Source organism: Callospermophilus lateralis, chromosome 8, assembly GCF_048772815.1.
Source record: "Callospermophilus lateralis isolate mCalLat2 chromosome 8, mCalLat2.hap1, whole genome shotgun sequence".
NCBI classification, from domain to species: Eukaryota; Metazoa; Chordata; class Mammalia; order Rodentia; family Sciuridae; genus Callospermophilus; species Callospermophilus lateralis.
In genome coordinates, this window is record NC_135312.1 from 54,046,957 (window position 1) to 54,072,536 (window position 25,580).

General features: G+C 37.1%; 1 protein-coding gene across 3 annotated transcripts in view; it reads left to right on the forward strand.

Annotated features, from left to right (window-relative positions):
- Positions 1-25,580, forward strand: part of Slc4a4 (solute carrier family 4 member 4) — a 327,804-nt gene that overhangs the window by 182,019 nt on the left and 120,205 nt on the right. For all 3 annotated transcript variants that reach the window (XM_076865382.2, XM_076865383.2, XM_076865381.2), the window contains exon 7: positions 4,859-4,935. In XM_076865382.2, the coding sequence (XP_076721497.1) occupies positions 4,859-4,935 (77 nt within the window). The remainder of the gene's footprint in view (positions 1-4,858; positions 4,936-25,580) is intronic.

The following is a 25,580-nucleotide window of genomic DNA, read 5'->3' on the forward strand; positions in this document are numbered from 1 at the left end:
GACTGGTATCAAGAGATCTAATTTTAAATTTCGGTTTTACCATTTGCTGTGTAATCATGAACTTAACCTTCTTGAAGTTCATTTGTTTAACATTAAGTGGTAATAATAATACCAATCTTCCAGGGTTGATATGAAGATTAAATAAGATATGTACTCAAAAAGATTAGTTAATCATTAAGCTTGGATGTAGACATCTTTAGTAAGTTTGTTATGTCTATAGAGCAGGGAGGATTATGTCTATAGAGCAGGGGGCGTCAATGGGGATACAGAACACATTAACAAGCTGTTAGTCAGATTTTTGTCACTGCAACAAAATACCTGAGATAAACAATTTGCAAGGAGGAAAGATTTATTTTGGCTCATAGTTTTAGAGGTTCAGTTCATAATCACTTAGTCCTGCTGCTTTGGGCCAGTGGTAGAATAGTACATCATGGTGGGAAGTTGTGGCAGAGAACATCTGTTTACCTCATGGTATATGGGAAGCAAAAAAAAAAAAAAAAATAGAAGACTCAGAAGAGGGGTCCTCATATCCCTCTCATGAGCATATCTCCAATGGCCTGCCTTCTCTTACTAAGCTCCATCTCCTAAAGGTTCCACCAACTCCCAGTCCCACAGGGTAAGGACTAAGCCTTCAATACAGGGGTCAGGGGTAGGGAGCACTCCATATCCAAAGTATAGCACATGCATTTTCCTGAAATTACATTTACTGTTTAGTTTATGGTCCTACACAGTGCAGATTAGATTCATACCTCTGAATTTTCTAACATGAACTTATATGTCTGTAACTTGTGTGTTACCTTAGTTATTTTTTATTCTGAAAATGTTATATATTCTTAAGAAAAAAGAACCCAGTGTATTTCATAGACCTGAGCTATTTGTTTTAACTTGTCCCTGTGTTCTCTTTTGGCTCATTATGTAGTTTGAGGTGAGGGGGATGCCATTGTGTTTATACATATTTATATTTTTATGTACATATTTAAGTATCATTCTTTTTCCATGCCATGCATTCTTTATACCCCATTTTATCTAATAGAATTGCAAAGGACTTTATGAATTGCTACATGTATGCTAAAGAATAACAATGATTTTCAAACAGTACAAAATGTAATTAATTTTTATAGAAACAGTATGTACCTGCCAAATGGGTACTTTGCAAATGAAATTGTTTTTGATTGTGTGAAACTGCTTGAAAATGTGATTCTCCAAAGCTTTTATTTTTTCCCCCTTATGGCTAGAAAACAGTGATATGGAAATTAATTATGACTCTGCACTCAAGACTAGTTCTTCTCTTAAAAAAAAAAAAAAAAACCCAAAGGAAAAAAAAAACCCACAAAGTTTCTTTGGATAAAAAGCAGGGCTAAGACATTTGTATGTCCTGAAATCAAATTCCATGCATGTATGAGTTTGAATGAATCAACTACTCTGTATAGCTATAAACCTCTAATTAAAGAAAAGAAAAGACAGGGTCTGCAAGGTAGCTTTGAGTGATTCACCACCTGTCCCACTTTAGGGTATGTTTGTATTTCATCTGTTTGGTACAAGGTGACATTTTTCTCTAGTCCCCTAACTCCCTCAGAATTGTAGTATAATAAATTTGTATTATAGGCCCAAACTCTAAATAGAATGCACTGATTTATTCTGACAATGTGTCTTATTGCATGTCAGTTGCAAAATGTACACAATAGAATGTGTTGTTAGGGACTCGTTGTGTAACAGCTTCTTGGGTTTGCTGAAATCCACACACAAATTTCTGATTCCCACATGTAATCTGGTTTGTAATCATTTGGCTCTTGTCCTGTCTTCTTTGATTTGGTTAATACATTTCTGGAAAAGTCTGATCAGTGAGTTTCCAAAACAAAGTATTTATTTATTTAGTTGTATAGGTGAGGACTCAAAGGTAAAACCAAATAGGATTCTTTTGTGTGTTTATGTGGTAAGGATGCTAATCAAATGATTTTGCTTGAGCTAGGACGGTTGTGGAACAGTGATTTGGAGGAGGGCAAGTTATTAGAATTACCCTTCTGGCTACTCCGACTTAAATGTGCTTCTTCCAGTTCCAATTCTTAGTAGACATACACTGTTAAGATGACTATTTTATTTTGAGCAGTGGTTCTCAATCTTTATCATGTTTCAGAATCACTTAGAAGGTTTGTTAAAACCTATGTTGCTGTGCTCCCTACCCAGAGTTTTGATAGAACTGGTCTGGGGTGAGCCTCAAGAATTTTGCATTTCTAAGTAGTACCTAAGGGATACAGATGCTGCTGGTCTAGGGACCACACTTGGAACCACTGATTAAGAGCATTGGGAAGCATCTGTCCCTGTTCAAGGTGTTGTGGAATGGGGGTGGGAAGTTTGATAGGGAGAGAGAGGGGAAAAAAATTGAAGAATACTGATTATATGCTTAGTTACCTGGGAGCTTTGACTCCTGAGCTCTTACAGCATATCACAAGGTTAAATGTTGGTGAAGCTGTTAATACTGGGAATTGGATAAAGTTAAGAAGGGGCAATAGATTTGATTGTTTCTTAACACTGGCCTTCTCTTTCTCATCTATTTTTTGCATCTTCCTTCAACCTGGGCTTTCTTCTGAAACCACCCCCCCACCTTCTAGAATAAATATAGATAGCTGTACTATAACATTTCAGAAGTGAGAGAAATGATGAGTTACTATATGAGGTTTCTTAGAAAAGTTAACACATCAGTCAAATTTACCATTATCATAAAAACCTTATCCATTTGTTGTTTACCTCCTTATGGTTGTAGCAATTAGGATGGTGATTGAGCTGAAATATACCTTTACAGTATTTATAGAGCTTTCAAACAAATCAATATGTTTAGGCTGTTGCCCAGGGAATTTCACTTGTTTAATGAAAAACTGCTTTCAGATTATTTCAACATAGCCAATAACATACATTTGATTGATAATTAGAAATCAGTCTGGAGTATTCATCCTACACAAGCTGCTTTTAACTTGTAGGTCTTATTAGGACTGCTAAGACTACATTTCTTTAGGAGTATGTAATTCAGATTTCTTCACCCAGGCAGACCTTTCACTGTGTTAGTTCAAATAACTGCATTTGTTTTTAAATATAAAGTGCAAAATTATATCCATTCATCATTTCTATTAGAATCAATCTCAGCATTATTTGAGGGCATTCAAGTTTGTACCAGATGTCTTTTGTATGGACACTAGAAAGAGGTTACAGTTCAAAGCAGAAAATAGAACCTTCAGAGGGGTTCTTTTAATTTTGCTTATGAAGCACTTTTTCCAATGTTACTTTCCTTTAAATAATGCCCTGTGCTCAAATTTTCCTAGAATAAAACACCCATCAGGTAAAGGATTTAAGAGATCTAGGCCATGCTTACTCAATGAAATGCAGCAGAGTGGAAAATACCCTGTCTTGCCAGCTCAAGAAAACTATGATTTTTCTGATCTGGTAGTTAAAGGCTATTATATTGCTTAAAGAGCTGCTTTTACATAGAATTAACTTATTAGGAGTAGGTTTTCGTCTCTTGTAAAATTAGGTGTTGGGGTTTCTATGTGAAGGAATTAGTCTGTAATCTAAAGGATGATTTTGAAGCCAATGTGACGCTCTATTTGAACCTCTGTGCTTCTTTTCAACCCTTGTCCTTTTGCTATGAAGACCAACCTGAGTCAGATCATTGAGGATTAATAATGAATGCATTGCTCAGCACCCTGCAGGGGTTGGGTCAAACACCCTGGATTTGAAAAAGTTACTCTTTTGCTTAGTAAGCCCACAAGTTTCAGGTCCAACTGCAGAATGCAAGTTCAGTATTCTGTTGATTAACATGGTCCACCTGAACATGATCTATGGCTGTTCTTGATGTTTTTTCTTTATACTTGTGTGTAACAGTGTCTAGAATAACTGGAGGGGTTGCCAATTAATTTTATCCATAACTGTGATAGTGCTGAGAAGATTGGTTCCCATGTAGTATTCCTGATGAAATTTATCCTTTGACTTGAAGCAGAAGTCTGGCATGTTGAGGAGGAAAAGGGGCTGTGTTTATTTTAGGTTGCCAAATGGAAATGCAGAGAAGCAGGGGAGCCTGTGAGAATATGACTGTGAGGCAGAGAGTGGGGATTCCAGATCAGATACCCACTAAGGAGAACTATTCTGTTTGAAATCTCTCTCAGAGAAGGGAAAGCAGGTGGCTTTTCTGGTCCATTAAAAAGAGTAAAGTGGTGTTCTAGGAAGGACTGTCAAGTCCTCGGGAGAGGAGGTCCAGGCTTGCACCCAGGGGCCAGCTCTGCTGCTGATGAGGAAAATGGAAAAGAAAAAGAAATCAGGGATATTAACATGTGTGTGAGAAGGCAGGCCATGGAAAAGGAAAAGAAACCAGGGATATTAACATGTGTGTGAGAAGGCAGCGATAGTAGTGAGCCAAACCAGAGGAAATTTATTTTATTTAAAATTTTTTTTCAGCTGTAGATGGACATAATATCTTTATTATTATTATTATTTTAATTTTTATGTGTTGCTGAGGATCGAACCCAGCACCCCATGCGTGCGAGGCAGGCACTCTACCACTGAGCTATAACCCTAGCCCAGGAAATTTATCTTTATGCTTATTGTCCTAGAAGTTTATTTCAAAGTTTAACTTGTCTTGAAGTAGAACCAGGTAATAAGATTTTTAAAGTATTTGGGATTTTTAAATGTTTTCCACTTAACCACGTTTGTACTCCAACCTGAATTCTGGAAAATTCTTCAGGAGAATCCTAATGTGTTTAAAAGCATCATCATCATTCTCATCTTTGTCTACTAGTGTTTATGAATTATACATCCAAGGTCTTAGTCTTGAAGAGATGTCTTTAATGAGAAATCACTTGTGTTTTTCCAGGTAGTCCAGCCATGACCCATAGGAATCTGACTTCCTCCAGTCTGAATGACATTTCTGATAAACCAGAGAAGGACCAGGTAAGCAAAGAATTCTTGACTCTTTGAAATGTACAAGTGAATGTGTGTCTAAACAATGCTAGGAAAAGATTAGAGATGAAGGTTGCCTCACGTAACATGGACCATTATGCATCTTTTATGCTTGCACTTTACCTGAGGGAAGGTAACCAGTATGTGAAGAGTTCTGGAGTCAGAACAGAATTTATGTGTTGATTCCAGCCTTTGTGGGTGGTGATGGTTTGGGCAATTTAAACCTTGGAGCTATAGTTGATTAGCTTTCAAACAGTAATAACCTCTGCCTCAGGAGCATTGTGAGCATTAAATGAGATAATTTATGAAAGTGTTTGGGTAAACTATAAACAGCTAAGAAATGTTGGCAGTTGTTAATTTTGGAGGGATACAGCAGGCCCAGGTACTGATTGTTAAATCATCTCTCTAGCTTTATATTTGTTTGTCTATTAAAACATGTAGCAAGTAATCTATTTGAAATGAAGAGCAATTGGGTTTTGAATCTGCTTTCTTTTCAAAAGAATGTGGGCCATTTTCCCAGTTGGCTGTATCTACCTGTGGAGAGATGTATTTCAAGAATATAGTTTATCAATATTTATAAAAGGATGCTTCCTGATTAATAAAGAAGTTATGGCTTCAAATAAATCAAAGTGGCATATTTTTAAAAGGACAGAAACCTCAACCCATTTTCAGGGTTGTAGGGGAGGTAGCTATGTTGGAAGGAGCAAGAAACAAAAAGCAAGTACCATGGACTTGGAACTTGTTTCAAAACTAGATAGTTATGTAATGAACCCCAGTTTTCTACTTTGTTAAGTGGAAACAGTGATATATGGCTCACTTCAGAAAATCAAGTATCTGATTCTTGCTCCTTTTGTCCTTTGATATAGGAGAGTGTGATTCTAGTTGACTTCACACTTGACATTGCTAATTGTGTATCATTTATGTGACCTTATTCTTCCTTTCTTTCTCTTTTAAGTAGGGTGGTTTTGAAGATTTCTTTTTCACACTTTGCTATTTTTTTCCTAAAAACAGTAATATTTATGACAGTGTTCTTCTTTAACTGGCAGCACTTGTAGTAATGACAGAGGTTTATAGGGGTGGTGAATTCTAAAAAGAACAGGAAAGGTGAAATTACATTCCTTCTTATGAAATGGCTCTTGGACTCTTTTTACCTTCTCCTTTCCACCAGCAATACTCAAATAGGGCCGTCATCATCTCCGATCTGGATTGTTAGAAAAACCTTTAGAACTAAACCTTTATTTCCACTTTCTCCCAGTTCAATGTGCTGTTCATATTATTACCCTCATTTTTCTTCTCCAAATTGGAAACTATCGAGTTAAGTTTGGAATTTCCTGACTTTAAAGATCCTCTGAAATCTGGTGTTGTCCTTCCTATCTTCATTTACTTATTCTTGTTCTCCAAAAGAGGGGCTTCTTCTTTTGATCAGGACTGATCACTTTCCTCCACCTTTGCCTTGAGATTAACTCTTGACTCCTTGAATACCTCCTCCCTCAAATGCTGATGTGGATTTTCTCCTCCCTTCCACCTGCTCAACTCTTGAAATAATCAGGGAGAAGGTCATTTAAATATTGGATACATTGGTAGGTATGTACCTGTAGCAGAAGAGGGAGACCCAGACCACTAGGATTTCCTTCAAAGCTCTTTTGCACATTTGGCTTCATTCAGTATTTACCAAGCAGTGTTGACTATTTAGGTTGTTTGCCAGGGATCTTGAAATTGGGTAAGGCAGTACACTGGTTAGGTTAGGTATATCTGAAAAGACTTTTTGAGGAATTTTTTTTTTTTGTTTTAGGAACAGCCCTCCCCTGGCCAAGAATTTGTCATAGGTAAATTCTGGCTGAGAGAAATTTCCTACCTTCTTGGATCTTTTCATATTTGGGTATATGTAGAAGAAGTTTGATGACTTATGATACAAATTGCGTGAGATTTTGTTTCTAGTGATAGAAGAAATATGTTGGGATATTATGATATTTTGAAGCTCATTTTGCTATAAAACCTGTGTGACTGGGTCCTTAAAACCAGAATCTTCATTGCCTATCATTAACATCTCAAAGTCATGAAAGTTCATATTAAGATGAAGCCAGAAGGTTTAACTCAAGAGTTTTGTTCCTCTTGTTTTCAAAGCAAGCAAATGAAGGTTGGTAAAAATACTATTATAAGAGCAACTGTCGATTCAAATGGTGTCTATTACAGTAATTATACTTAATCTAATGTGTTCTTCTGCCCAAGAAGAGGAAGAAAATCTGTTCTTTGCTTCCTACCAAAGAGCTTGAAGAGGAACTGTGACTGATTTATGATGTCTTCCACAACCAAAAGTAGGGGAGGAATTCAAAGTAGTCTTTCCAGTTTCTTTCTGTACCTTCTCTCTTAGTAACTAGAAATATAGAAGGCCCTAGGTCATTTTAGGGTGAGAAGAAAAGATGGACTTGCAAATAAGATGAAGGTACGGTAAATCTGACCCCACTCCCCGTTTTTTAAAAGCTTGTCTTAACACAGTGAATCTAGGCTTTAATTTTTTAACCTGATTTTCCTCTGTTGGGGTAGGAAAAAAGGTTGCCAGGCTTAAATTTGTTTTGAAAAGCTTTTATAATTAATTAGCCAATGTCCTGGAAGTGAGCTTGGCAGTAAAGTCAAACTTGTCCTGTGTGCTTATCCAAGTTGGCCCAAAAAACTTCCATCCAACTTCGACTGAAGTTTCTGATTGACTGATTATTCTGCCTGAATACAATCTCAACAGTTGCGATGGTGCCTCATGGCTTCCTGGAGCTATATAACTTCCTAGTAGCACAAGGGATGGTTTTAATGTTCAGAGTTACAAAGAGTAACAGAACAGCTCTTTCTGACAGCTACATAGTGACAAAATTTGAGGGCATATTTTTTTATGAGATTCTGTTTTGGGAAAACAGAAGAAACAAATCTGTGGACTGCACTTTTTCTTTCTGGCTCTGCCAAGCTTCTGAACTTAGGATTTCAGAAGCGGCTGCCTGATTGAGAAATAGCTCAAAATAGTTAACAGCAGAAGAGCATAGCCAAAATTTAGGTGATTCAATGCTTTAACAATATTCCAACTTGGATGTTATATTTATTAAGCAGAAAAACACCTGTGGACAGTAGATTAAAAATACATCTGGAGCTCATCTAGTTGTAAATCTACATAAATAACTTCTTCTATTTTGTTGCTATGGAGTTGTTTTTTTGCATTATGCACTTATCTTCCTTGGTTATCTTAGATTGATTTGTTTCTTATCCCCCTTATTCCTTTCCTGATCTTTTAAAACTTTACATGCGTGTTAGATGGGCGTTCATCAAATGCGGTATCTTTAGTTTCAGTTTTCATGTGTTACAGAATTAGCTGAGTGGATAAGACATTTTTTCTCATCATTTTACTTTTGAGCTTTAACTCTTGTAGAAGTACTGTGCTCATTGGTACAATAACTTCAGAAGGGGTTGACTTTTTTTTCACGTTTATCAACAATGCAATAACGTCTCACAATTCCATGTTCAACTTTAAGTGAAATTGCAGTCTGGAGTTTGCAGTGGATACAGAATTTATGGAAATACCTTACAGATTCCCAGGGAGACATGTAAGGATCACATAGCCTTAGAGCTGCTTGTCTGATTATCACTTCCTTGATACTTATTATTTAACAAGCTTCCCTGAGAATTTATCCCATTGGTCTCCTCGTGAAATTTGGCCTAGGGTTAATGTGTAAAGTGTTTTATAATTTTTAAGCATCATCTATTATCCATTAGCTTTAAATACATTTGGGTGCTTTTTATTTTTGAAGTGTTGGTCTTCTATGATAGTAAACCCAAGTTTAGATATTTTGTGAGAGAGTAATAAGATGAAACCATTAAGTCACATACAAACTTGAAATTGCAAAGACATGACTGCCATAAAATGAAATCTAGAAGGAAACACTCGGTAGCTGAATGACTCCTAGTCCTTCTCTTCCTCATACATGACATAGGTGCAAGTCAACCTCTTTTGGCTGAGATGACTCTTTCATGGTTTTGAAGGTATGATTCCATCCCAGAGCATACATGGAGCTTCCCTTAGCCTTAGTAGCTGGTTCATATTTATGGTGACAGAAATATACCCAAACATCTTTTTTTCTTTTTTTATGGCTCAAACACTGAAGTTCACACTGAATATGGATAGTCTTACTTTACCCCTCAAGGGAGGCACGGTGGCTGAGAAAAGATCATGATCTCCAAGATTAGAATAGTGGTCTTCAGCATGTTTTCAGGGACCAGTGAGGCACTGCTGTGACAGAACAGCTCCAGGGGGAATTGCATCTGTGAAAACTTGAGAACAAAGGTATGTTGTGAGCAGGGTTACAGTCACTATGGTTTTGCTAATTGCTGTGAGCATCCCCATGGCTCAGTGACTATGGCTTTCCTTGGGCCACGTGTTTTTGAAGGGAACTTGTGTGGCCATGATTATTCTTAGGTCCCTTTCAAACAAGATCAACTTGCATTTAGATAACTAATAAAACAGATGTTTGTCATCACCTTTTGTCTAATAGAAATTTGACTTAATATAGCTTCCTTTTTCTACCCTGAGCTCTGTCCCATGGTCTTAAAGTTTTAACTACTGGTGGATGGGAGTAGAGTTTGAGAAGTACTGTGTCAGTACTGATTTCAAGAATCTGTGTGTTTTAAAGTTGGGACAGTTGAATTTCCCTTTTATTGATGCTGTACTTTCTTGAAAGTCATTTGATTCTATCAGAAAACCAGCATTCAATTAAAAGCAGGTTCTGTGCCAGTTGTAATATGATAATAAATCATAACCATATGGTTGTAAATAAATAATAACCAAAATGGTTATATATATATGCACACACATAGAAGAATTCTTTACCTACTATATAGTAGCATGTTCTTACTATAATATTTTTTAAAAATCTTAAAAGAGTTTTCTATTTCAGAAATATACAAAACTGCTGTAAAACTTAAACCAGGCAAGCTTGAATAAAATAGAAAGTAATAATTCTTAAATTCCAACCCTTCAAAGTAACCACTATTATCTGTTCAATGTAGAGTCTTCTGGACTTTTTTGGTGCATACTTATATGCTTCCACATTTAAAAGAGAAATAGGATTGTACTCGTCTACCACCTGATTATTTTTTGACCCATAGTACCATGGAACCTGCCTTATTCTTCTTAATGGCTATATAGCATACATGAATCATATTTTATTGAAATGATCTTCTATTAATTGATACTGAGTTATTTTCAATTCTGTATGATTACAAATAAGCTCAGACAAAATATTCTTATTGTAATTTTTAGTTTTCTTTCATGAATATTTCTGGAGGAGAAGTTTTTCTGAGTGCAATTGCTGGGTCACCATATATTGCCAACACAATTAACTTCTCAAAAGATATACCAGTTGTGCCCTAGATTTTTTAAACATTATTTTAATAAACCTCCTCTACTGCCAAGATACTGCTTGCCACTCAGGTTTGAGTTTCTTCTTTATGATTCACTCCACCAAAAGCTCAGCAATTCAGCTAAAGTGAAAAGAATTTCAGTAACAGCATCTGTCTCCCAGCTCACTTTGGGACTTTTTTTCAGAAGCTTAAAATACAGAGATAAAAACCAAGTTCATGGGCTGGGGCTGGGGCTAAGTGTACTTGCCTGGCATGTGCCAGGCACTGGGTTCAATTCTTAGCACTACATATAAAGAAATAAAATAGAGGCCTATCAACAACTAAAAAAAAAAATATATTAAAAAAAAAACAACCCCCAGTTCATGTTCCTGGTCTAATTGGCTGTCTGAGTTGGCTAATTGCCTGTATCCTGAGGTAAGGAGGTGAAAAGTGCAGTGGCTCTAGCCTTGACCACTTGTGTTTCTTATTGCTCTAGCTAAAGGTGTTGCTGTTCCCAGCTCTGGGAGAAAGAGCTCTTTGGGCTCTGTAGGAATTTCCTTGGCAACCAAAAATGGTTTCCCTTCAAGAGCCCTTCTTGGTGGTCAGCATTTGGAAGAACAACAACAATAAAAAAAAAAAATTGCAAGATGAGTTGGACAAAGGTTCTTTTTGAAGCATTACTCAACACATTTTCAGCTCAGCTCTGCCTCTCCCCCTCTCCCTCTTCCCCCAAGAGAATTTTAAGTGAACTGACATCCAAACTGTACAGTTATCTGGAAGTGCTTAGGAGCTTTGAAGGAGTGCTGTTCTCTGGGAGAGCTAATAGAAAGACAGCTGACCATGCTGTACATAGTGGCTTGTTACTACAGATTCTGCTGCTCCTCTGTCTCCTCAATGGGTATCTCTGCAGAGTAGATCTATGAAGAGGCCACAGCTCACAAGGAAGTTGCTTTTACTCTTCTTCAGAAGGTGAATGGTTTTCCACTGTCTGCAGTTCATTCTTCTGATTGATCCGGAGACTAGTTGATTTGTTTACCTTGGCAGAATTTCATGATCCTATCAGCCACCACCAGAGCTTCCTGATTTCTCCATATATTACCATCAAGGGTCTCATTTCACTCCCTAGATTCAAGTGAAACTGAACAGAAATGGAAACAACACTTTTTTTTTTCCTTTTTCTACCACATTAAAAGGGCAGTGGTATTATTTTTTCTGTAATCCAAAAGCCAGTGGTTAGTCACACCAAGCAGACATTCCTGCCTAATCAGTGTTCTATGCATACATATACATGAAGGTAGAAAGTAACTGAGTCTTTGCATAGGCAGCCATTGTAAACTTTGAATTTCAAAATTAGCTGTACTGCTAATCATGCTGTGACTCTACCTGCTAGTATTGAGATAAGCGTCTCACTGATAGAACACCAGATTGAGTCTATTCCAGTATAAAGAATAATTAACAATAACTAACATAGATTGGACCCCTACTTACATATGCCACATGAATGCTTTGGAATTGGTACTCTCAACCATATATATATATATATATATATATATATATATATGTTAACTTGAAGCCTGGAGAGATTAAGTTCCCTGAAGTTAAACAGCATCTAAGCAGTAGGCTGCATCCTGTTGTGTGTGCCTGTGCTCTTAATCAGCATAATGAATTCTGCCTATTTAGATTAGGGGTGTCTCTGAGGTTTGAAGCCACAGTGAAACAGACAGGTGTCCAGTTGCTAGTTTTTGGCCTTTGGTTTGCCTTTGAGGTACACATCATGTTGACTAGGCTAATTACCAGAATTAGTGTTAAAAAATAATTTTAAAAATTCTTAAGGCTCTTTGATTGGTTGGACGTTTCTGCTGCTACAATGATTAAAAGACTTGATGTTGTATATCTGTACTGTGTGTAGGATTGGAGGGGGATCAGTGAAAAGAGGCTGTTATAATTAAAAAAGGTATGATATATGATTCCCTATTGTGAGTTTGTATCTAGCTGGGAAGACCAAATAAACTGTGTGGTGCTGACAGTGGAGCACGGCAGGAGTTCAGTGAAAGATGAAATAACTATGTGGGCCAGAGCTGTCAATCAAAGAGAAACAAGGGACTCTGGAAGCATCTTTTCATTTTAAAGAACATAAATAACAGAAGAGATGAGCATTAGCCAAATGAAACATTCTTCCTTAGATAAAGAGTTGGGTAAGAAGTGGGAAAAATAAGTTGAACTGTAACTATCTACAGTTTAATAATACAAGTGAATGACTTGATGCATACAATAAATGGAAAATATTGTGGCTTTTAGAATTATTTGAAATAAAGACCCCAGAGTCCTCAAATCTGATAAACTACAACATTTAAATTTAAATTTTTTTTGGTTGTAGTTACAGTTCCTGTGACTTTAACAAGTGTAGATTAGATTGGCGAGTTGACTCCATCACAGATCACAGTGGGAGTTAGATCTCACTTGGTTTATGAATCTTCACCTTGTTCTTTACTGAAATAACCCATTGTTCTTTGGCTTTCAGATCAGTCAGTGTTTATCCTCACTATAGATTCAATCCCCTCTAGGTCATTAAGTCATGCATACACATATATCATTATGACTTTATTTTTTCTGGTAAGTGGAAAAAGCAATTATTACTGAGCTTTTTCCACTAATCCTATCTCAGGAAGAGCATTAACTTAAATAAGCATGTTAAGCTTTGATTCTTCTGAACTTCAATTTTTCTTATTCATAACACAGGTCTTATGATTCACAGAGAACTTCCTTCTCCTCAGGCTTGTTGTGTGAAAAGGAAAGTGCTTACTACAGTTTAAAGTGTTATACAAATCTTCATTGTCTTTGGCATTCTATTATATAAATGAGCTATTGCCTTTTTTGGGGGATTTTATTTTTTAGTAAATTGGGGTGGGATGGAAGTCACCTGCATTATAGATATCATTCCTCATCTTTCAGATTGATATTGCTAATTGCTCTTTGATATTCCATGCTCTTGGCTGTTGCACTGTACTTCTTCTCTACCTTCACTGTAAAGAAATGTTGGGTTGTTTTTCCAGGAATACTATTACTGCATGTACATTTCCTTTGGATTCCATAGTCTGTTTTCCTTAACTTTTACATGTCATATCTGTACTTGAAGACCTGTTAAGTGATACTCTTTCCTTACATCCATATTTAAATTTTCTATTAGATGTTACCAACTCTTTCCTTGAATTTCTAATCAGCTAATACTACTTGCAAACACAAATTTGTTACTTGTTCATTTTGCTTTTTATGTGTATGTCTATCTTCTCTATTGGTGGAGAGGCAGGAGTTAGTTTGAGAGTTAGTTTCTGATGATGAAACTAATTGGTGACAATAAGTATCCACTCATTTTCTCTCTCTCTTTTTTTTAAGCTAAGGAAGTGATTATGACCATGATTTTCTCAGAGAAAAATGATTTCTCATATTATTGTTAATGTCATATCTTTTATTCTGGTGACTTTAAAAGTTAGTGTTGTTTGAATCTGTATTTGTTATTTTGAATCTATATGTTAAAATTCATTTTCCAATAAAAAATTTAGTGTTGCTCATGCTCATTAGCATTGTGCTCTATTAATTAGGTCAACCAGTTGCTTGAAATGTATGTTTATATTATCTTTTCATTTAGGACAGTCATGTAAATTCTACCATTTCAAATACATTTTACTCTTTCATTTGCTATTATCCATTTACACATTTATACAATAACATATATCTGGGGCTGGGGATGTGGCTCAAGCGGTAGTGCGCTCGCCTGGCATGTGTGCGGCCCAGGTTCGATCCTCAGCACCACATACAGACAAAGATGTTGTGTCCGCCAAATACTAAAAAAAAAACCAAAAAACAAAAAACAATAACATATATCTGAAATAATCTGTATACTGCAAGGAACAATGAATGAACAGTTATTTGACTGGCATAAAAAAAAACACCACTGAATCTTTTCCTCCTTTGTTTAAAATAAAGTATGGTATGTCTTAAGGATATATTGGAAAAGCCAACTGTCAGCACAGAAAGGTGTTTTATTGAAAGATGGCATAATATTGTTCATTTATGTAGAGCACATGTCAAATCATGGACTGTACAACATTCTAGTTTTATATAAGAACCTTTTCTTTTTTTGGTGATGTGAAATTAGGGGGAAAGCAGAGCAAATGGAAAGGATTTGTCATTGAATGGGATTTATGATTGAATTTACTAGTTCTATACATTATAACACCATCTCACTTATCCAATTTTCTTATAGTTTAGATTCCATGGAGAGCGTTATGATAATAATCTTGGTATATTATTGAAAATAAGTGAGAACCAGTCAAATTGAAATCCATCTATGTATTAAGATGATTTGTCTCAAAAAACCCTTTTGGTTAGAGATGAAACAGCATTTCTTTTCTTGTTGTGTCTTTGATTATATTATACATCGTTTCTCAAATATCGTTTCTTCTTGTAATATCAGCTTATTTGAGACACTGAGAAATAAACAAAGGGAATTCCAGAAATTTCAACAAGCAAGCCTGCTTGGAGACTTTGTAAGGAGGACTAGATGGAAAGTCTACTGCCTATTTTATTGTGATCTCTGAGAAGGCATTCCTAGTCACTGGTTTCTGGAAGGAAATTTTGTTTAGAAGAACAACTGCCATTACCTATCTACAAAAGTTGTGAAACTTTTTCAGAGTGAGCAATTCTCACAGAGTAGCCCTTTCTATTGAGACTTATGAAAACACATGTAAGAATGTGTCATGAAGGTATTTTCATGAGGAGACAGCAAAGTTGTCCCTGAAGGATGTCTTAATTACTAATGGAATAGAATGTAGCTAGGCCTTTTTAAAGGCCAAAGTATATTCATATTTTGTTTTCCATTGGTACTTATAAAAATCCTGTATGGTTTTTCATTTCTAAACAGCATATCAAAGAAATACAATGTGCAGGGTTCTTTTTAAGTTAAAAATGAAGAACAAATTAAATAAAAGGTGTAAGATTTTCCCTTCCCTGATTATACCAGGGACTTATGCCTCTTTGCTAATGTGTGTTCTAATCTGTGTCCTTGTGGTCTACACCAGGCAAGGAGCTGTCCTGTCTTGCTTTTAGTGGTGCCTTGTTGCTCTAAATGCTCAGTTTGTAATACCTCCGTGTGGAAAGAAAATGAGAAAAGAATTTAAATAAAAGGGTAGAAGATTTAGGGTCATTTCATCATTTTCTGAATATTAGGAAATGTATTTTGCTTGATGTGGTAGAAAAGTCTGAATTTTATAACTCTTAGGATGTTGGTTCAAAACCTGACTTCCCTTCTTACTGTGTGATCTTATGCAGTACTTATTTATATCTCTGAGTATTACAAAGAAGTTTTTTTTTTTAAAGTATCTCCTCATGTATTTATTTATTTATTTTTTCTTTTTCTTTTTTTTATTGTTCAAAACATTACATAGTTCTTGATATATCATATTTCACACTTTGATTCAAGTGGGTTATGAACTCCCATTTTTACCCCGTATTCCTCATGTACTTATAAGAATAAAAGGAGATAGTATATGTGAAACATACCAGGAGCAGAATGGATGCTTAGTAAATATTATCTCCAGAGCAGAGCAGGGAACTTGCTTAGTATGTGAGGCCCTGGTTTGAACCCCAGCAACACACACATACACATATGTGTGTGCACACACACACATACACACACAATTTCTTTCCCTACTCCCTTATCCTTTTCTCTTGAAAGCAGAGGAATAGGATGAACTATGGAATTTTAAAAAACATATCTGAATATATGGCAGAGATCATTGCCACAAAATATAAAATATTTACTGTTTGTGCTTTCATAGAGAAAATTTGTCAATCTGTGGTCTAACTCATCACTATTTATGTTGAATAAAAGAATAGAAGTATACTTCTATGTCACTTTCTTTTTAGAGCAGAGCACAATTATAGTGAGGCATCCATGGAGTCTTAATGATGTTGTAGTAAGCATTTGTACGAATAGGGCTGTGTTACCATCAGAGGGTTTTAAGCTGCTTAGACAGTAATGCTCCAAGTGTGTTGGTTAATAGCTAGTGCAAATGTGGGAGGGTTTCCAATATCATGGCACTTTTAGCTTGCCATGCTGTGTTGAAAGGATTTATCAGCAATTTGAATTAGGACACAATACATGCACGTTAGATTTTCTTATGACACAAAACTGACAAGGTTAGCTATCTTAATTTTAAATGATAGCATCAATATGGACAGTGATCTTGAAAGGCTTAAACTCACAGGAATTTAGCAAGAATAAAGGTGAACCATATAAGTTCAAAATATGAAGAACATGTGACAACTGCTACTTTATTTGGAAAATTTATTACTTTCATCTGATTTAGGCTTTTCAAAGATGCCTATTATCCAAAAGCAGTTGGGGGTAACTAACTGATTAAGATCGATAACATAGTGAGATGCCTGGGCACTCACCAGAGAACAACTAAGAATTGAAGTAACTCATCCAGCTTTGAGATGAAGGGCTAGAGGAGTAGATTGCTCAGGAAAGTTGTTGTTTTCCAGTAAGGGAGGATAGATCTGCTGTCTGTTGCTCCAGACATAAAATTGCAATACCAGGTGGATATTTCAAGGAGGCAGGGTTTATTTTTTTATTATTATTATTTTTTATTTTGTTACTGGAGATTGAACCCAGGGGCACTTAACCACTAAATCACATCCCCAGCTCTTTTCTTTTTTTTAATATTTTATTTAGAGACAGAGTCTCACTGAATTGCTTAGGGCCTTGCTAAGTTGCTGAGGATGACCTTGAACTCATGATTCTCCTGCCTCAGCCTCCTGAATTACTGGGTTTACAGGCATGTGCTGCCATGCCCAGCAAGAAGGCAGCTTTTAGTTAAATATAAGGATAAAAGGAAATGAGGCTTTATCACTAATTTACTTACAATGTTTTTATTAAGTCTTCCTTTGCACTGAAGACTGTTTTAGGCATCAAGAGTACAGAAACTGTTCATTATAGACTTCAAGGCACAGTGGTAAATAATGTCAGGTGTTAAATGTCCTAGCCCTGAGAAGGGAGTATGCGTTCTTTCAGGGACCAGGGAGTGGGCAGGTGTGATGTTGAATTAATTCTTGAATTGAATGTTTTTTTTTTCTTTCACTATAATGTTTAAGAAGAATCAGATGACTATATGTTAGGAATACAGTAGTTGAAGGGAAAAATTGGACTAGAATGTTTAGAGTTCTTTTAAGATTTTCCAATTTGATAAATGTCAGTAGGTGGCAATTGTTTTTGCACCCCCCAACCCCAGTAAGAGGTGGGCCTTTGGGCTGGAGTATACCCTGGAACAAAGGAATGAAGGGACCCTGAGGGTCATTTTCACATTGGTCAAGTGATCATAACCTGCTGGTGGCCCATTGAGAGCCTCCAGGTGCAGATGAAGAACCTCACAGGGAAACTTCTGTGTGGCTGTTGTCTGCCCTTGTGTGAGAAGCTGACTCTCCCTTCGATTCCCTTTTTCTGTTTCTTCAATGTTCTCTATTGTTCTAATTTGGTACATGTTCTCAGAGACCTCAGTGAAGGGTACATGAAAAAAAAAAATCTGCTAAATAAATAATAGCATGACTACTAGAGATTTAATTATAGCTATACAGCTGCCTGTTTGAAGTGTTCTGCCGGGGCCATATGGTCCCTTGGATATCCCAGCCCTGGAAGGACCTGGTTTCAGTGCCACCCAGCTGATAGGATTGAATTCTCAGAGAACTGCTAGCAACCATTGGGGAAGTCAGTAGATAGTGTCTTTTACCTTGTGCTCTCCCCAGGTGGACTTTTTATTGATGATTGCTTATTACACTCCAAGTCATCAGATATTAAAGTACCTACCCAGACAGATTCTAAGTTACTATATGTACTTGTTAACATCTTAGCCTGATTTATGTCACCATACTCAATGTGGTAAGGGGCAGTACTTCTGTATCTGACCATTTTGACTTCTTTCAGGAAGTATCTTAATGGGCGAGTCTTTTAATTATTTACTGTCTCACTGGTATTGCGGGGACAGGAATGGAGGAGGGCCCAGGAATGGTGCCTGCTTCTGTTCTAGGAGTGTGACCTGGAGCACTGTTTAGCTTCTCTGGATCTCTGGAGAGCAGACACTGGGCCCTTAAGGCCTCTTCAGATTCCAGAATTCTGTGCCTTGATGTTAGACTGTGCTCTTGGAGTGACACCCGTCTCTGGAGGTGAGGGCAGTTACCTTTTCCCACTGTGACGTCTGTGCGTCCCTTCCCCTTAGTGCTTAGAAAGCCCAAGTTTCCCATTCCCAGAGGCACAAAAATCTTTCAGTATGAAGTCTTTGTGAAGGACTAAACCTCAGAGAGTAATCGAACTTGGCCTTTATTATGTATGTTTTCAGTTCAAAGACTCATGCTACAGTCTTTAAGCTGTTTCCACATCAAGGATCCATTTGAGCTTATGATGAAGTGATGGATGTTTTCTCCAGGAAAACACATAAGAAACATAAAGACTCAAAGAGTTGCATGTAAACCAAAGGTGCCCACAGACTTCCTGGGTTTTCCCTGGGGACCCCAAGTTAAGAACTGCTGCTGTGTGCTTTGTGAAGAACCTGGCCATCTCCGTTTTGCTTGGAGTGACAGGGCTCCCAGGGTAGGTCAAGTTTGGTGAAGTAGGTATGAGGCCTGAAACACCAGCTCTGAGGTTCAGATTGGGCCAAAGACAGAGTTTGTCAGGTTCATGGGCTGCACCCAGGTGGAACAAAGAATACAAGTGGTGGATGGTGTTTTCTCAGTTCCAGCACAAGAAAAGCATTCTGCATAGGTGTTTGCAGAGCCATCAACTTTCAGCTTTTGGTTATCTACATTACCTTTGATGATTCCACCCTCCCACCTCTCATGCCTTGAAGTTTTTCTTTTTGAGAAAGCAGTCTGTGTTATTTATTAGCTGCTCTGACTGGGATGTGTGCAGAAGAGAATTCACACAAAACATTTCCCTTTAAACTGTAATTTTCTCTTGAAGTCACTAACCCCACAATGCTAATTGTTGTTTGTTTGTTTTGACTTCATTTGGTTGTTCCCTCTGCAACCTTTCTCTTCTCTTGGCATCTGGAGGTTGTGGGGTAATGAAAGAAACCCTATGTTTAGGATCTCTCTTTTGGGGGTGCAAGCAGGAGGAGTGTCAACAAACACTGCTCTTTAGATATTAATAGGTCGGGCAAGAGTTAGAATTAAGCATTTCATGTTATGTTTGCTTTTTCTTTTCCTTGTTGAACAGTCATTCAAGGACAAGTGTGTCATTCTGAGGGATTGCAGATAAATTAAATGGTGCAATATCATGTGGAATTATATTTTTCATATTATAGTTGCCTTGAATCATCTAAGACCTTCTCAACCTTCAGTTCATCTGATTTTGTAGCCTCTGCAACCTCCTCTAGTTGAAACTCACGGATCTGTACTCTGAGTAGCATTAACTTCTTTAAGGAGGTGCTACCCTCTGTGATACATTTTTAGATCTATAACACAAACAAGGGAAAGAGATTTCTCTCTAAAATTCTGTGGGCTACATATTGAATTAAATGTGGTGGTGATCTATCTATATTGTTGCTTTATTCCTTTGAGAGAGAAAAGTTTTATTTTATCAATCACCTCTTTCCCTTTCTATGATTGTATTAAAACTCTGCTGTAATTTTAACTTTCATTACCATTTATTGAATACCTGCTATGCTATTTCAGGCACCGTGCTGAGAGCTTTTTCCATGGTATCTATAACACCTGACATTATCATCAACCTTATTCTACAGATTTAGAAGCGAAATAAGATGACAATCCTGTGGTCTTTCAGCAACTGTTCCATAGGTTAAAATAAAAGGAAACTTTAGGGCACAGGTATTTTTAGTGCCAGACAACCTTTCACCGATGTATCTGTTAATCACTCCTATTGCTGATGTGTGCTTTCTATGCTGGAGAGAGGAGGCATTTGAAGAGCTCCAGTTTTGTGCCCTCCCCTCTACTTGGATATACAACAAGTCCTATACATGTATTTTTTAATTTTCCTCAAACCTGTTTTTGACATTCAGTCCACTGATACTTTCTTGGTTCAGGGCCTCAGAATAGTCTCCATTTTTACACATTTTTGTTGAGGGGCCTATTGTCTGCTCAGCATTGTGCATAAACACTTTCAAACCTTGTTTTCTCCTCTGAATAACTCTGTGAACCAACACTTATCCCCATTCATACATGAGGAAGCTCAGCTTAACGAAACGAGATCATTTGCCCAAGATCCCATAGCAAGTAATTGGAAAAACACATATTTGCCTATAGCTCTGTCTGATTCCAAAGCGCATTCTCTCTATCCCTATTTTAACTTAAAACAATTGCCTAACAGGTGCTAAGCTCAGCACAGTAGAGTTTGGACTGTGAAGACAGTCTGTGATTTGAATCCTTTCTCTGCCTTTCCTAGTGTCATGAAATTAATCAAGTGATGGGATCTCTAAATCTCACTTTCCACATGAGTAAACAGAGCCAGAAATAATAACTTGCTTATAGAATTACAGGGAGAACGTAAAATGACGGTGTGTGCAAAGTTATTGGTCCAGTGCCTGGCCAGAGATCATTGATTTAAAAATGTTATTATTACTAATTTGAACATTGTTATTGAAGGTGCCTCTTGATAGCAAGGGTGTCTTTAGAATCCAGTCTTACCAATATGAGATTCAAAATCTTAAATTAAGAAGGACTTCAGCATGCAGCTAATCTTCAAAAGGAGGACTCCCTTTTAAAATTTCATCCATGAACCCAGATAAGGACAGCACTTTCAGGCACTTCAGGGATTATTATTATTTCTTTAAAACAATGAATGGTAGCACTGTATGTTTACCAGTTTTGGAACCAGTAAAGACCCTTTGCTTATTACCCAGGGCCTTTCTGCAGTTTACTACCGCCAAATGGAGCACTTTTCACAGAGCTCTCAGATCCCCACTTGTCCTTATGCAGGGTGTAATGATGCCACAGCATAGGTGTGACCACCTGGGTTTCATGTGTTAAACAAATGTTTACTGAACACTTACTGCAAGGCTGTGACTTTATAAGGTATCAGGGAAACAAAGTTGAATAATGTGTGGTTCCTTTTTATAGGATACTTTAGAGCCCTCTTTAAAGTACTTGTAGTCTAGTAAGAGTCACAGGGGAGTCAATCAATGACTGCATTGTGCTAAGTGTAATCACACCTGAAAGGCTAGAGAAAGTCAAGGAATGTGGGGCAAGTCAAGGTCAGGCCTTCCTATAAGGCCTGGTTGGATTATGGAGGCATAATTGGAATCTAAGCATCAAAGGGGCAGGTTAGGGAGAAGGGCATGGCAGGCAGGTAGAGAAAATTTCCCATCAGATAGAATAATGAAGAGTTCTGGTCTCCTTCCTTGAGGCATAGAGCAAATAACCTGTATTTACATACAGTGGAGTTCATGACACAATGAAGATCCAGAACTTTTTAAAAAATTTCATAATTCAGCTAGCACCTTGAGTCTGCAGGTTCTTCTATTTCCTAATGTTATGGTTTGGATGTGAGTTATCCACCAAAAGCTCATATGTGAGACAATGCAAGAACATTCAGAGGTGAGTGGCTCTCATAACCCAGTCAGTGAATTAATCCCATTAATGGGGATTAACTGAAAGGTAACTGAATTCAGGTAGGGTGTGGCTGGTGGAGGTGGGTCATTAGGGGCATTCTTTTGGGGTATATATTTTGTATCTGGCAAGTGGAGTCTAGTCTCTCTCTGAGTGTGTCCTGACTATCATGTGAGCTGCTTCCCTCTGCCACACTCTTTTATCATGATGTTCAGCCTCACCTTGAGCCTCAAGGAATAGAGCTGGCTGTCTATAGACTGACACCTCGAAACTGTGAGCCCCCAATTAAACTTTTCTTCCTTTAAAATTGTTGTTGTAAGGCCTTTTAATCACAGTAGTGAAAAGCCTGACTAAAACACTTAACATCCTTTTCAAGTGCTGTTCTCTGTGTTTGAGTTTTCTTTTCTCTCTCAACCATTTTATTTTATGCAGTCAAATACTTTTAAATGTGCCCATGATAATTTTTAAAGGCTATTTGTACAGAGCCTAAATTAGTATTGATGCTTAACTCTGGTTTGCTGTATGAAAGCCCAGAGATTTCAGGACAAGAGTTTCTAAACTTGAGGTAGTAAAATTTGTTCATCAGACATAACGGTTTTGCAGTGTGATGAAGTGAATGGAGTATTAAACACTGGAAAGTCTGGATCCAGTCCTGGCCGAGCCATGTAGCTGTATGAATTTGGTGAAGACACTTATACTTTTCTTCATCAGTAAACAGCATAATAATACATTTTCACAAGCTGGTTGTAATAATTCAATCAAAATACTATTTAAAAGTACTAAAAATTGTATTTGAAAAAACTTTTGAAAAATATGACACATAAAATGTGACAGAGATTTTGACAAATTAATTTTTTAAACGAGGTCATTACTTGAAATTTCTTCATGTTTAGGGAATCATAACCAACGGATTGTGCATATGTTATATTTAGTTTAATAGCCATTTGTAAATGTGCTGCTTTGCAGAATCATTTGCATTAATGGTGGTGAAATGTCTAAATTTGGAAAGAAAAATTAGAAAATCAAATTTTCACCCTCAGGGGACTGTTTTCATTTGAAGTTGTATTTTTTTTTAAATGCAAAAACAGAAGTATAAAAGTGTTCAGAAAGTAAAAATGTAGCCACAGAGCCTTTTGGCACCTTGTCTAAATGACTTTGCACTCTTTCACATTTTATATGCTCTGGAAATCTCAGACCACATCATAAATGTTAAGTACTAATAACATTATGAGTGATTGTCAAAATTTTGGATTCTGGGGGCTGTCAAGCTCCTTTTAAGCTTTTTAGACATTGGGCCAATGGTATTTAAAATTTACCTACTGGAAATATTCCTCTAAATCACAGGTGGAAGATAAACTAAAGGGCAATCCGAGCTTTCATTAACAACAAAACAAAAAAATGTTTCTAGTAATTACTCCAATAGTTTTCTCTATGATACACACACACACACACACACACACACACACACACACACACAGTCCCACAAATTAGCTTAAGAGATAAATAAAGAATATCCTTATTTTAACAGGAAAGTTTTAAGATAATTTTTCTTATGTGGTCTTGGAATAAAAGGCAGTGCCTGTTAAGCAAAGAGAACTGTGATTCTTATCTTTTCCCTTTGTCTGCTCTTTCCTAGTTGAGTAACCATGCAATTTACAGTAAAGAGGTGAGATTTAGAAATGGAATGCTGGGGTGTGTTTCAGATGGTGTTTGTTCAGGCTATCCAGGAACACCCAAACCCTGTCCTTGGCACCAGAGACTCTCTAGAAGACCATCAGGGAAATGTGTGCCTGAAGAAACAAAGCTAAGAAGCTGAGGCTTCTTTGTCTTCCAACCCCAAAGCAGAACCCTGGTGAGCCAGGCAGAGCCTTCTGCCTCATCTTGGTAGCTATAAGGAGACTGAAAGCAAAACAGATTCTACTAGGCCATCTGTTTGTATCTGAAGCCCAGACTGAATCATGGGCCTTCCTTCTTTAGTACAAAGAAAGGCTGGAATATGGCTTTCATGAGAACTATTGTCCCAATACCTGAGGCAGGGCTGGTGTAGGCCTATTGAATAAGAATTTGCTTATTTCAAATCGGCCCTCTTCTTTCCTCGTCACGGGACAGGAGGAATGCTGGAATTAGGGGTGAATGGGAGATAGGATTAACCTTCAGATAACCATAGAAGCCAACTGGAGAAAATGCACTGGTCTTCAGCCATTATAATGCTAGATTCTCAGAGTTTGGGATTGCAGCTGTCCTTTAAACAGATACATGTAATTCTTAGTAGGTCAAATCTATTTCAAAATTGCTCCAAAGATTAGTTTTCACAAGGTGTCATTTGATGGCCTGCTTCTTCATCTCAGCCCTGTTGAAGTCTAATTTTAACCTGAGAAAAGTATACTTGTTTAGGTTATATCTATATTCAGTAGTGGATATGAGGGTTGTAAGAGGAGAAAGGATGAATAGGTCAGGGCTTTTTTTTTTTTTTCCCCCATCACCTAAGACTTAGGCCAGGTTTGGTGAGAACTTTCAGGAACTTTCTCCCAGAGGCACAGTAATGCATGTGCTTTGAACTGAAGAGAAGAGGGCCAGTCAGTCCACGTTGGAGAAACTATAAAGAAGCCAGGAGTAGCTCCACATTTCTTTGTCTTTTACTAGATATTTTACCTCTTATTTCTTATAATCTTTACGAAAGTTTTTAAGTTGGGGCAGTGAAATATGGTTTTAGTTTCTCACTGCCTTTTATTTTTTTCAAGTGTTCCCTGCCAAAGGTATATCACATAATGTGCCAAATTTGCAGTGAAGTGGTTATTTATTAAGACACTCATTGTAGTTTTTTTATTAAAGTAAAACATGGCATAAGTACAAATCATAAGTTTACTTCATGATGTTTCACCCTGAGAACACACCTGATGTGGTTTGAATGTTGCGGTCTCCTCCAAAATTCATGTTGAAATTTAAACTCTAATGCAACAGAGTGGGGCTATGGCTTTGGGGAAAACTCTATCCTCATGAATAGGATTAGCAACACTTATGAAAAGGCTTGTTGGAGGAAATTTGCCCCTTTTTGCCCTTCCACCTTCTGTCACATAAAGACACAGTGTTTCTCCTTTCCAGAGGATGCAACATTCAAAATTTAAGCACAGCCCTTCACTAGATGCTCATGGCTTGATCTTGGGCTTCCCAACATCCAGAACTATGTGAAAGAAGTGTCTGTTCTTTATAAATTACTCAGGCTCAGAGACATTTTGTTACTGCACCACCAGTGAACCAAGACAACATCTGTATAACTGTCACTCAGTTTATGAAATAGTATTTATTTTCTATTGCATTGATTTCATCTTTTATTTTTGTTATTTCTCCATCTGTCTTCTTTGAGTTTTGTTTGTTGTTTTATTCATACTTCTTGTTGTATAGTTATATCACTGAACTTTTTTATATTTAATTTTTGGATGTAGGTGGACACCGTATCTTTTTTTTAATTTTTATATGGTGCTGAGGATCAAACCCAGTGCCTCATGCATGCTAGGCAAGTGCTCGACCTCTGAGCCACAACCCCAGCCTATATCATTGAACTTTAGTTTTTGTTCTTCTGTAATGTTTGCAGTTAAGGCCATGAATTTACTAAACTCACATGGTTGGTTGCATTCTACAAGCCT